The sequence below is a fragment of the Hoplias malabaricus genome, chromosome 3 (genome assembly GCF_029633855.1).
Source record: "Hoplias malabaricus isolate fHopMal1 chromosome 3, fHopMal1.hap1, whole genome shotgun sequence".
In the NCBI taxonomy this organism is placed as follows: domain Eukaryota; kingdom Metazoa; phylum Chordata; class Actinopteri; order Characiformes; family Erythrinidae; genus Hoplias; species Hoplias malabaricus.
Window position 1 is genome coordinate 3,115,235 of NC_089802.1, and position 13,561 is coordinate 3,128,795.

Sequence of the window (13,561 nt, forward strand, 5' to 3'; positions counted from 1 at the left end):
GCCGCATTACGTTTCAACCATTTTAGACACTGATAGAAAAGCATCAGATTAAATGGAGCAGTGGAGACTCAAAAGTGTCCGTAGGTGTGAGTGTGTGAGTGAATGAATGTGTGAGTGTGTGTTGCCCTGTGAAGGACTGGCGCCCCCTTTCAGGGTGTGTTCCCGCCTTGTGCCCAGTGATTCCAGGTAGGCTCTGGACCCACCATGACCCTGAACTGGATAAGGGTTACAGATAATGAATGAAATTGAGCAGCTAATACTCTAGAAAAGCATGGAATGAAAGACATTGAGCTGCACACGAGCGGCTGCTCCAGGGACACACTCAGGAGGCAGCTGTGTTGCTTTTTGTCCTGTGCTTTTGTAGAGATTAGCTTGCGTATCCACAGAACTGAATCTATAAAGATTTGGACACAGCGGCTGCTCTGTGGAGTGAAGTCTCTGACTGCGCTGATGTGCTGGTTTCAGGAGAAGTGTCGCCGCCTGCTGACAGAAGGGAAGAATGAGCTGGACATGTTTGAACACGTGACTCTGCTGACCCTGGACAGTCTCCTCAAGTGCACCTTCAGCTACGACAGCCAGTGCCAGGAGTGAGTGTATCTGTGTTCACACACACACACACACACACATGCACACACACACACAGTTTTAACCTCTCTCTCTCCCTCTCCCTCTTTCTCTCTCCTTTCTCATATCTCCCCACACTCCCTTCTTCTCCCTCTCTTTCCCTCTCTCTTTCTCTCTCTCCCTTCTCTCTCTCTGTCTTTCCCTCTCCTTTCTTCTATCTCCCTACACACCCTTCTTCTCTCTCTCTCTTTCCCACTCTCTCTCTCTCTCTCTCTTTCTCTCTCTGTCTCTGTGTGTGTCTGTGTGGTAGGAGGTCCAGTGAGTATATCTCTGCGATCTTTGAGCTGAGTGAGTTGGTGGTGGCCAGACAGAGGTATCTTCCTCATCACTGGGATTTTCTGTATAAACGCTCTGCCGAGGGTCAGCGGTTCCACAGAGCGTGCGACATCGTCCACAGCTTCACCGCCAACATCGTCCAGCAGAGACGCTCCCAGCTCCTCCAACAGAAAACCCCAGAGAACCCCACCCAAAACACCACACCCAAGGGCAAGAGGAAAACCGTCGACTTCATAGACATCCTCCTTCTGTCAAAGGTGCATCAGTGACCACGGTTAAAGATGCAGTCAGTCACATTTTAAAGGTGTACTCAGTTACAGTTAAAGGTGCAGTCAGTCACATTTTAAAAGTGTACTCAGTTACAGTTAAAGGTGCAGTCAGTCACATTTTAAAAGTGTACTCAGTTACAGTTAAAGGTGCAGTCAGTCACATTTTAAAGGTGTACTCAGTTACAGTTAAAGGTGCAGTCAGTCACATTTTAAAAGTGTACTCAGTTACAGTTAAAGGTGCAGTCAGTCACATTTTAAAAGTGTACTCAGTTACAGTTAAAGGTGCAGTCAGTCACATTTTAAAAGTGTACTCAGTTACAGTTAAAGGTGCAGTCAGTCACATTTTAAAAGTGTACTCAGTTACAGTTAAATGTGCAGTCAGTCACATTTTAAAAGTGTACTCAGTTACAGTTAAAGGTGCAGTCAGTCACATTTTAAAAGTGTACTCAGTTACAGTTAAAGGTGCAGTCAGTCACATTTTAAAAGTGCACTCAGTTACAGTTAAAGGTGCAGTCAGTCACATTTTAAAAGGTGTACTCAGTTACAGTTAAAGGTGCAGTCAGTCACATTTTAAAAGTGCACTCAGTTACAGTTAAAGGTGCAGTCAATCACATTTTAAAAGGTGTACTCAGTTACAGTTAAAGGTGCAGTCAGTCACATTTTAAAAGTGTACTCAGTTACAGTTAAAGGTGCAGTCAGTCACATTTTAAAAGTGTACTCAGTTACAGTTAAAGGTGCAGTCAGTCACATTTTAAAAGTGCACTCAGTTACAGTTAAAGGTGCAGTCAGTCACATTTTAAAAGTGTACTCAGTTCCAGTTAAAGGTGCAGTCAATCACATTTTAAAAGTGTACTCAGTTACAGTTAAAGGTGCAGTCAGTCACATTTTAAAGGTGTACTCAGTTACAGTTAAAGGTGCAGTCAGTCACATTTTAAAAGTGTACTCATTTACAGTTAAAGGTGCAGTCAGTCATATTTTAAAAATGTACACAGTTACAGTTAAAGGTGCAGTCAGTCACATTTTAAAAGATGTACTCAGTTACAGTTAAAGGTGCAGTCAGTCACATTTTAAAGATGTACTCAGTTACAGTTAAAGGTGCAGTCAGTCACATTTTAAAAGTGTACTCAGTTACAGTTAAAGGTGCAGTCAGTCACATTTTAAAGGTGTAGTCAGTTACAGTTAAAGGTGCAGTCAGTCACATTTTAAAGGTGTACTCAGTTACAGTTAAAGGTGCAGTCAGTCACATTTTAAAAGTGTAATCAGTTACAGTTAAAGGTGCAGTCAGTCACATTTTAAAGGTGTAGTCAGTTACAGTTAAAGGTGCAGTCAGTCACATTTTAAAGGTGTACTCAGTTACAGTTAAAGGTGCAGTCAGTCACATTTTAAAAGTGTACTCAGTTACAGTGTAAGGTGCAGTCAGTCACATTTTAAAAGTGTACTCAGTTACAATTAAAGGTGCAGTCAGTCACATTTTAAAAGTGTACTCAGTTACAGTTAAAGGTGCAGTCAGTCACATTTTAAAAGTGTACTCAGTTCCAGTTAAAGGTGCAGTCAGTCACATTTTAAAAGTGTACTCAGTTACAGTTAAAGGTGCAGTCAGTCACATTTTAAAAGTGTACTCAGTTACAGTTAAAGGTGCAGTCAGTCACATTTTAAACGTGTACTCAGTTACAGTTAAAGGTGCAGTCAGTCACATTTTAAAAGTGTGCTCAGTTACAGTTAAAGGTGCAGTCAGTCACATTTTAAAGATGTACTCAGTTACAGTTAAAGGTGCAGTCAGTCACATTTTAAAAGTGTACTCAGTTACAGTTAAAGGTGCAGTCAGTCACATTTTAAAAGTGTACTCAGTTACAGTTAAAGGTGCAGTCAGTCACATTTTAAAGATGTACTCAGTTACAATTAAAGGTGCAGTCAGTCACATTTTAAAAGTGTACTCAGTTACAGTTAAAGGTGCAGTCAGTCACATTTTAAAAGTGTACTCAGTTACAGTTAAAGGTGCAGTCAGTCACATTTTAAAAGTGCACTCAGTTACAGTTAAAGGTGCAGTCAGTCACATTTTAAAGGTGTACTCAGTTACAGTTAAAGGTGCAGTCAGTCACATTTTAAAAGTGCACTCAGTTACAGTTAAAGGTGCAGTCAGTCACATTTTAAAGGTGTACTCAGTTACAGTTAAAGGTGCAGTCAGTCACATTTTAAAAGTGTACTCAGTTACAGTTAAAGGTGCAGTCAATCACATTTTAAAAGTGCACTCAGTTACAGTTAAAGGTGCAGTCAGTCACATTTTAAAAGGTGTACTCAGTTACAGTTAAAGGTGCAGTCAGTCACATTTTAAAAGTGCACTCAGTTACAGTTAAAGGTGCAGTCAATCACATTTTAAAAGGTGTACTCAGTTACAGTTAAAGGTGCAGTCAGTCACATTTTAAAAGTGTACTCAGTTACAGTTAAAGGTGCAGTCAGTCACATTTTAAAAGTGTACTCAGTTACAGTTAAAGGTGCAGTCAGTCACATTTTAAAAGTGCACTCAGTTACAGTTAAAGGTGCAGTCAGTCACATTTTAAAAGGTGTACTCAGTTACAGTTAAAGGTGCAGTCAGTCACATTTTAAAAGTGCACTCAGTTACAGTTAAAGGTGCAGTCAATCACATTTTAAAAGGTGTACTCAGTTACAGTTAAAGGTGCAGTCAGTCACATTTTAAAAGTGTACTCAGTTACAGTTAAAGGTGCAGTCAGTTACATTTTAAAAGTGTACTCAGTTACAGTTAAAGGTGCAGTCAGTCACATTTTAAAAGTGTACTCAGTTACAGTTAAAGGTGCAGTCAGTCACATTTTAAAGGTGTACTCAGTTACAGTTAAAGGTGCAGTCAGTCACATTTTAAAAGTGTACTCAGTTACAGTTAAAGGTGCAGTCAGTCACATTTTAAAAGTGTACTCAGTTACAGTTAAAGGTGCAGTCAGTCACATTTTAAAAGATGTACTCAGTTACAGTTAAAGGTGCAGTCAGTCACATTTTAAAGATGTACTCAGTTACAGTTAAAGGTGCAGTCAGTCACATTTTAAAAGTGTACTCAGTTACAGTTAAAGGTGCAGTCAGTCACATTTTAAAAGTGTACTCAGTTACAGTTAAAGGTGCAGTCAGTCACATTTTAAAAGTGTACTCAGTTACAGTTAAAGGTGCAGTCAGTCACATTTTAAAAGTGTACTCAGTTACAGTTAAAGGTGCAGTCAGTCACATTTTAAAAGTGTACTCAGTTACAGTTAAAGGTGCAGTCAGTCACATTTTAAAAGTGTACTCAGTTACAGTTAAAGGTGCAGTCAGTCACATTTTAAAAGTGTACTCAGTTACAGTTAAAGGTGCAGTCAGTCATATTTTAAAAGTGTACACAGTTACAGTTAAAGGTGCAGTCAGTCAAGTTTTAAACGTGTACTCATTTACAGTTAAAGGTGCAGTCAGTCATATTTTAAAGATGTACTCAGTTACAGTTAAAGGTGCAGTCAGTCACATTTTAAAAGGTGTACTCAGTTACAGTTAAAGGTGCAGTCAGTCACATTTTAAAAGGTTTACATGTTACTGAACAATGTATAACTACAGAAAGATATATTCTGAAAAAATGGATATTTTCTAATAAATAATTCATATTGACTAATGTATAGTTGCTAAAGAATAATTCAGGACGAAAATGAAGGTGTTAATGCGGCTGTTTGCGCAGGACGAGAATGGAGAGGGTCTGTCCAATGAGGAGATCAAAGCTCAAGCAGATACCTTCATGTTCGCAGGTAACTTTACATCTCCACTGGGTTTTAGATGCAGGGAACCTCTGAACTGGATCATCACTCACTCACTCACTCACTGTTAGGAATTGCACCACATGGGTCTCTATTTCTCACCTGTTCATTCACCTATTTAACATAATCCTCGCTCTACCACGTAGCGATGATCTCAGTACTTTGAAGCCATTGAGAAGCCCAGCCCTGATTGGCTGATTCTTTGTTGATTGGTTGTGCCTAATCTATTGCTTTGTCTTCCCCTCTTTTTTCTCAGGTCACGATACGACAGCGAGCGCCATCTCCTGGCTGTTTTACAACCTGGCCACGCACCAGGAATATCAGGAACGCTGCCGTGAGGAGATTAACGCTCTTCTCAGTGACCGAGACACAGAGGAGATCACCTGGTCAGCGCCCACAATCCTGTCCAGTCCTGTATTCCTCTGTTTACATTAGACCTGGAAAACATGAAATAAATGTTCCATAACAAGCTTTTCCTAGAGCTGTATGAAGCACATGGTGCTGGAAAGGTGCTCTACTGCATGGTCCCTACTGTACTCCACATTTCTGATTGGTCCTGGTTCTGGAAGTGGGTTCTTGTTTAGTGGCTGTTCTCTCGTGGTTCAGAGCGAGTCGAGTAGGGACTAAACCGTGGCGTGTAAACCTTGCAGAGCGCTGATCGTCCAGAGAGAGTCGTCACTCTACGCCACACAACGCAGACGACCAGCACCAACTCTCCATCTGTAAAATCTCCAGCAGCAGCAGAGATCACGTTTGTTTTTATCCGACTCACGACGGCAGCTCGTAAAATTACGCCGTGGTCTTTTGAAGAGGTTCAAACGCTCCTTGGATCGGTGGCCGACGAAAGAATCCAGCGAGAGCTGGAGGCTGCAACAAGGAAGGAACAAACTCTACTGATCTGTCTGAACTGATGACGGAGCTGTGTTCAGTCCCAAACAACAACAACACGCCGATACACCATGAGTAAACACCGCTTAACGTTACCACCGCCGTTGTTGTGGTTTCCAAAGCCCACTGTTCCCTTTAGAGACGGGGTTAGAGACGACACCCGATACATTTCAGGGCGGAACTGTGGGAGTGGAAAACCAACCAGGGACCAATCAGAGAGTAGAGACCAGTAGAGTTTATTAGGTACAATGCAGTGGAAAAGCTACAAAAGTGTTTGTGACCCCAAACTAATCCTAGAGCTTCATCACCCACCCACTAACGTTTATGAGGCTGAATGCCATCAAATCTTCACTCCTCTTAACTGAGCCTGATTAGTGTATGCTTCTGTTTGACTGTAACGATGACTTCTGTAGTGATAACTTCTTTTATGTTCATTGGCTGTAGGGATGACCTCAGTAATCTGCCCTTCACCACGATGTGCATCAAAGAAAGCCTCCGGCTCCACCCCCCAGCGACCACCGTGACACGTTATTACTCTCAGGATATGACCGTTCCTGGGGGACGCACCATACCGCAGGGTAACCCAACATTTTCCAACCCCTAGAGCATTCAATCAGCCAGTTTCTCCAGTTATCATCCTACATAGCAGCTGTTATCCTGACACCTAGAGGCCTGGATGTGTCAGAGATTCTGTCCTAAACCTGTTTTACCCTTGGCTGCCTCCAAGTGGGAAACCCGCTCTGTGGAGCATAAACTGATTAATTCAGACCCCATTGTGGAGCAGTTCCTTTATATGAGAGAGTCTGTGAAAAGTAGTGCTCCGCCCAGTCAGCCATAACATGATAATATGGGCAATGGATCATTCTCAGCGCTGCAGTGACACTGACGTGGTGGTGGTGTGTTAGTGTGTGTTGTGCTGGTGTAGAGTGGATCAGACACAGCAGTGCTGCTGGAGTTTTTAAACCCTGTGTCCACTCTCTGTCCACTCTGTGAGACACTCCTCCCTCGTTGGTCCACCTTGTAGATGTAGAGTCAGAGACAGTAGCTCATCTGTCGCTGCACAGTGTGTGTCGCTCGTCCTCTAGTCCTTCATCAGTGACAGAGGACGCTGTCGGCTGGATGTTTTTGGTCGGTGGACTGTTCTCAGACAAAACACACACTAACACCATCACCACGTCAAACAGCGAAGATAAGATGTTTGTAAAAAAAGTATTTAGAAAAACAATGTCTGACAATTTAACAGAGTTAAACTCTAATGTCCACAGGAAACATCTGTCTGGTCAGTATCTACGGCACCCACCACAATCCTGACATCTGGCCTAATCCAGAGGTGAGAGAAAGAGCTCCTTTCAGTCTTCTCTCTCTCTCTCTCTCTCTCTCTCTCTCTCTCTCTCTCTCTCTCTCATCTTATTTACTCTCTTCTCTTTTTATCGCTTCTTCTCTCGTCTTCTCTGTTTCTTTGTCTTTAACACTCTTCATCATTACTTCTCTAAATTGCCTCCTATTCTCAGTTCTCTTCTATACTTTTCTCTGCTCTCATTTCTTCTATTCTCTTCATTTCTCATCTCTGCTCTTCTCTTCTTTTTCTTGTTTTCTCTTCTCTGTTCTGTTCTTTTCTGCTCATCTCCTCTCTTCACTTCTCTGCTCCTCTTTTTCTTCTCTTCTTTCTCTACTTTTCTCTACTCCTTTTCTCTGCTCATCTCATCTCTTCTCTTCTCATCTCTTCTTCTATTATCTTATCATCTCTTCTCTTCTCTGCTCATCTCCTCTCTTCACACCTCTTCTCTGCTCCTCTCTTTTCTTCTTTTCTCTTCTCATCTCTTCACTTCTTTTCACTTCTCATTTCTTCTTTTCTCTTCTCTGCTCATCTCTCTTCACACCTCTTCCCTGCTCCTCTCTTTTCTTCTTTTCTATTCTCTTCTCATCTCTTCACTTCTCTGCTCATCTCATCTCCTCCCTTTTCATCTCTTCTCTGTTCCTCTTCTATTCTCTTCTATTCTCCTCATCTCTTCTTTTCTCTTCTCTGCGAACTCATGTCCTTTCTTCTCATCTCTTCTCTGTTCTTCTCTTCTCTGCTCCTCTCTTTTCTTCTTTGTCCTTCTCTTCACTTCTCTTCTCTTCTCTTCTCTTCTCTTCTCTGCTTTTCTCTTCTCTGCTCTTCATTCCACAGTTATTGAGGTTAGTGGATGTGTTTTCTGCAGGATTATGATCCGATGCGTTTTGACCCTGAAAACTCAAAGGAGCGCTCTTCCTACGCTTTTGTCCCCTTCTCCGCGGGGCCAAGGTGAGCAACTTTCCTCACACACAGACACCACCCAAGCTCTTTCACCATAAAACCATGTGCCGGCCATTTACACTTTTCAATAGCTCTGCTTTTTCATCCATTCATAACACACACACCATTCAGCCATGACCTTATTACCCCCTCCTTACTTCAAAACAGTGCATTCATCAGCAGCTCTGCTTTGTCTCGTCTACACTCCAGATCATAGCTGCTCTGCCCTGTCTGGGCCCTGAACACTGAAGAGCAGGGTGAAAGGAGGCTAAAGAAGTATGCAGAGTAACAGATGTACTGCAGTCTGTAACTGTAGACCTACAGACTGCTCCTGTGTGTTCAGTGGAGACAGTGAGAGTATAAATGAGGAGGTGATTTTAATGTTCTGGCTGATTGGTGTAAATGTATAAACACAATTACATATGATTTAAAATATGTTCTACTGTGTGAGGACATTTAAACCCCTCTGTTTATTTATTTTAACCATTTATTAAAATAGAAGGCATGGGCGGCACAGTGGAGCAGCAGGTAGTGTCTCTGTCACAGCTCCAGGGTCCTGGAGGTTGTGTGTTCGAGTCCCGCTCCGGGTGACTGTCTGTGAGGAGTGTGGTGTGTTCTCCCTGTGTCTGTGTGGGTTTCCTCCGGGTGACTGTCTGTGAGGAGTGTGGTGTGTTCTCTCTGTGTCTGCGTGGGTTTCCTCCGGGTGACTGTCGGTGAGGAGTGTGGTGTGTTCTCCCTGTGTCTGCGTGGGTTTTCTCTGGGTGACTATCGGTGAGGAGTGTGGTGTGTTCTCCCTGTGTCTGCGTGGGTTTCCTCCGGGTGACTGTCTGTGAGGAGTGTGGTGTGTTCTCCCTGTGTCTGCGTGGGTTCCCTCCGGGTGACTGTCTGTGAGGAGTGTGGTGTGTTCTCTCTGTGTCTGCGTGGGTTTCCTCCGGGTGACTGTCTGTGAGGAGTGTGGTGTGTTCTCCCTGTGTCTGCGTGGGTTTTCTCTGGGTGACTATCAGTGAGGAGTGTGGTGTGTTCTCCCTGTGTCTGCGTGGGTTTCCTCCGGGTGACTGTCTGTGAGGAGTGTGGTGTGTTCTCCCTGTGTCTGCGTGGGTTTCCTCCGGGTGACAGTCTGTGAGGAGTGTGGTGTGTTCTCCCTGTGTCTGCGTGGGTTTCCTCTGGGTGACTATCGGTGAGGAGTGTGGTGTGTTCTCCCTGTGTCTGCGTGGGTTTCCTCCGGGTGACTGTCTGTGAGGAGTGTGGTGTGTTCTCCCTGTGTCTGCGTGGGTTTCCTCCGGGTGACTGTCTGTGAGGAGTGTAGTGTGTTCTCCCTGTGTCTGCGTGGGTTTCCTCCGGGTGACTGTCTGTGAGGAGTGTGGTGTGTTCTCCCTGTGTCTGCGTGGGTTTCCTCCGGGTGACTGTCTGTGAGGAGTGTAGTGTGTTCTCCCTGTGTCTGCGTGGGTTTCCTCCGGGTGACTGTCTGTGAGGAGTGTGGTGTGTTCTCCCTGTGTCTGCGTGGGTTTCCTCCGGGTGACTGTCTGTGAGGAGTGTGGTGTGTTCTCCCTGTGTCTGCGTGGGTTCCCTCCGGGTGACTGTCTGTGAGGAGTGTGGTGTGTTCTCCCTGTGTCTGCGTGGGTTTCCTCCTACGCTCCAAAAACACACGTCGGTAGGTGGATTAGAGACTCAAAAGTGTCCGTAGGTGTGAGTGTGTGAGTAAATGTATGAGTGTGTGTCACCCTGTGAAGGACTGGCGCCCCCTTCAGGGTGTGTTCCTGCCTTGCGCCCAATGATTCCAGGTAGGCTCTGGACCCACCGTGACCCTGAACTGGATAAGGGTTACAGACAATGAATGAATGTGAAAATTTACTTGAAAATGTTGAAATGTACTGTATATTTAATGTGCTTTTATCTTAGTAATATACTGCAATTCCATTGTGACCTTTTTAGCTAGATTTCTAGAGAATTTCTAGCTGCCACACCATGCAAACTTGTGTGTGTGTGTGTGTGTGTGTGTGTATGTGTGTGTGTGTGTGTGTGTGTATTACAGGAACTGCATTGGTCAGAGCTTTGCCATGGCGGAGATCCGTGTGGTTGTGGCACTGACTCTCAGAAGATTTCGAATTCTCCCTGGATCCAGAGCCCCAAAGCGTCTTTATAAACTCATCATGAGAACAGAGGACGGGCTGCCGCTAAAACTGGAGCCCCTCACACCCTCCCAGAACTGATACACATTACACACACACACAAACATCTGTGTGTGTTCAGAAGGGTCGCATATATTTATCAAGATTCATTACACAATACGACCAAAGGTTTCTGGACTCCTGCTCATCCAGTGTTTACCCTGAACATGAGGAAATTAATAAGCACCGTGCTCTTCTGCACTCGAAGGCTTTACATTAGAAAAACGGTCTGTGGAACAGTGGAACTGTGTTCTCTGGAGTGGAGAAGCTTCATCCAGTTCCTCTGGGATGAGTTGGAGTGATATTGAAGTTCTTGTGGCTGAATGCCATCAGATCCTCACAGCAATGTAATGGCATGTAGACGAAAGCCTTCCAGGAGCTTAATTTCAGAAGGAACCTCAGATGAACAGACGTCCACAAACTCATGGTCGTGCGGTGTATGTTTGAGGCTGTAGACGAGGTCCTCTCTGGACGCGGCGACTGTGTTGTGTAGAGTTCGAGCGCTGTTTTAAAGACGTTTATGTTTTTTTTTGAAGCATTTTCAGAATGTGATACAAGCACAGATTTCAGAATGAGTTCAAATTCACAGAACAATGAAAATGATGTGGTTAAAAGTGTAATCTTTTGTTTTGTTGTAAATACTCATTCAAAATGAATTCATAAATAAACGCTTTCTGCCTTTAGTTGATGTTCACATGTTGTTGATGGTTTAGGTTCAGTTTATTCGCTGGTGTAACTATGTCTCTTACAGAAATGTTCCTCTCACTTCTTACTGAAGTAGGACAAAGTACAACAGAACAAAGATTGTTGTTGTTGTTTCACCCAGTGATCACTAGAGGTCATGGGAATCTCTGGGGATGACCCACTCCAGCAAAGTCAAGAAAAAGACCTACAGCTAAACAACCAAAAAACATGACTTACGTCCACAGTACCCCCCCCACCCCCCACCCCAATGTAATGTACCAGGGACAAGTGTCTATGTATGTTTCTCAAGCTTAATTGTGTACCTTGCACTGATAAAAATAAAATGCTATACTGACTGTCTGTGAGGAGTGTGGTGTGTTCTCCCTGTGTCTGCTTGGGTTTCCTCTGGGTGACTGTCTGTGAGGAGTGTGATGTGTTCTCTCTGTGTCTGTGTGGGTTTCCTCCGGGTGACTGTCTGTGAGGAGTGTGGTGTGTTCTCTCTGTGTCTGTGTGGGTTTCCTCCGGGTGACTGTCTGTGAGGAGTGTGGTGTGTTCTCCCTGTGTCTGCGTGGGTTTCCTCCGGGTGACTGTCTGTGAGGAGTGTGGTGTGTTCTCCCTGTGTCTGTGTGGGTTTCCTCCGGGTGACTGACTGTGAGGAGTGTGGTGTGTTCTCCTTGTGTCTGCGTGGGTTTCCTCCGGGTGACTGTGAGGAGTGTGTTGTGTTCTCTCTGTGTCTGTGTTGGTAGGTGGATTGAAGACTCACAAATGTCTGTAGATGCTAGAATATTGCAGTGAGGATTTGATGGCTGGGGAACATTCCGGTACAGATGTTCTAGGATTAGTTCTGGATCACAAACAATACTACAGCTCCTCCCAAAGCCAAAAACAAAGAGTCACTTCCCTATAACCCAGCGCTTGAATGTGGTGACCTTAGTTGTGTCCACAGTGGGTGAACTTTAAAGTAGCTGAGTTTCCCCTGAAGGTTTTGGTGAGGGAATGAATATAGGACTCTCTCCTTGAGAAGAAGGAGGAGCCTGGGGAATGTTCAGTGATAACTCTGGTTAAAGACAGAGCTGAAGGATGTCACAATGAGGTCAGTGTGAGGAGAAGGTTAAATGACACTATGTCACTGTCTGATTTCACTGGTTGAAGAACTCGTGACTGTTAGTACAACAGTGTTCCCTGTGCGACGGACTGCCTCTGGTGGTCAGCAGGAACCACACTGGACCTTTTCACCCTCGTAAACACTCAGACGATCGTGAATCAGATGTGGCTTCAGGTTATGACTTCATGTTTGTGTGGCTCATGGAAACAAAACACTGCTCTTTATCCAGCTCCTTACTTTCTCTGGATCCTTCACAAGACCTAAAGCCCTTTGCTAGAAGCAGAAGTAGCTTTCCAAGAAATAGCTTTGAAGCAGAAGTACAGCAGTACTGGGGTTAAAACAAAAAAAGACTACAACTTTAATAAAGTCAACTGTGACACTGACGTGGTGGTGGTGTGTTAGTGTGTGTTGTGCTGGTGTAGAGTGGATCAGACACAGCAGTGCTGCTGGAGTTTTTAAACCCCTCAGTGTCTGGACTGAGAACAGTCCACCGACCAAAAACATCCAGCCGACAGCGTCCTGTGTCACTGATGAAGGACTAGAGGACGAGCGACACACACCGTGCAGCGACAGATGAGCTACTGTCTCTGACTCTACATCTACAAGGTGGACCAACGAGGGAGGAGCGTCTCACAGAGTGGACAGAGAGTGGACACAGGGTTTAAAAACTCCAGCAGCACTGCTGTGTCTGATCCACTCTACACCAGCACAACACACACTAACACACCACCACCACGTCAGTGTCACTGCAGCGCTGAGAATGATCCACCACCACATCACACCTGCTCTGTGGGGGTCCTGAGCGCTGAAGAACAGGGGGAAAGGAGGGTAACAAAGTATACAGAGGATGGACTACAGTCTGTGAAGGCTCCTGTATGGAGCTGATGATATGGACAGAGTGTTGAATATGAGAGAATGAGACTGGCACAGACTATGTTTGATGATCTCAAAGTGATATATGATGATCTAGTAAGTGACTGTGAAAGAGCAGAGGTGGTGTTAACGCCCTGAGCCTCTCTCCTTCCTGTGTCACGAGGAGCTGATCATACGTTTCATTAAAATAACCTCTCGCTGAGCCACCGATGTGTTGGCTTTGTTTCCACTGAGTTACATAAGAGAACTGAGTAGTGTGATAAATATATATTTTACGATGAAAGCTTATACACAACGCCGTGCTTGGGATGGCTTTTTTACCACCAGCTTCTTATTCAGATTTTCCATTCCACCTTAAATTTTGCACCTGTCACATTCTGACACCATTTGGGCATCACACTAATTTACAAACATTTAAACTGAAGCTAAAGTGTCCATGAAGGCTAATATTAGTGTTTTTCTTTTTTCTGCTCCTCTGTGAAGGGCTATCCCAGACCTACATATCTGTGGGATGTTCTGATCTCTCTAGACAAAAAGGTCCACTGCTCCACAGCCCAGTTCTCGGGAGCTTTACACCTCACCTACTCTTGAAAATAATGTCATATTTCTCCAGGGAA

General features: G+C 44.3%; 1 protein-coding gene across 1 annotated transcript in view; it reads left to right on the top strand.

Annotated features, from left to right (window-relative positions):
* Window positions 1-11,316, top strand: part of cyp4f3 (cytochrome P450, family 4, subfamily F, polypeptide 3) — a 16,542-nt gene extending 5,226 nt beyond the window's left edge. Inside the window, exons 6-13 of the mRNA XM_066664195.1 lie at window positions 466-587; window positions 875-1,157; window positions 4,876-4,942; window positions 5,208-5,337; window positions 6,284-6,417; window positions 7,105-7,169; window positions 8,041-8,123; window positions 10,147-11,316. Of these exons, the coding sequence (XP_066520292.1) occupies window positions 466-587; window positions 875-1,157; window positions 4,876-4,942; window positions 5,208-5,337; window positions 6,284-6,417; window positions 7,105-7,169; window positions 8,041-8,123; window positions 10,147-10,324 (1,062 nt within the window). The 3' untranslated portion in view covers window positions 10,325-11,316. The remainder of the gene's footprint in view (window positions 1-465; window positions 588-874; window positions 1,158-4,875; window positions 4,943-5,207; window positions 5,338-6,283; window positions 6,418-7,104; window positions 7,170-8,040; window positions 8,124-10,146) is intronic.
* Window positions 11,317-13,561: the final 2,245 nt, after the last annotated feature.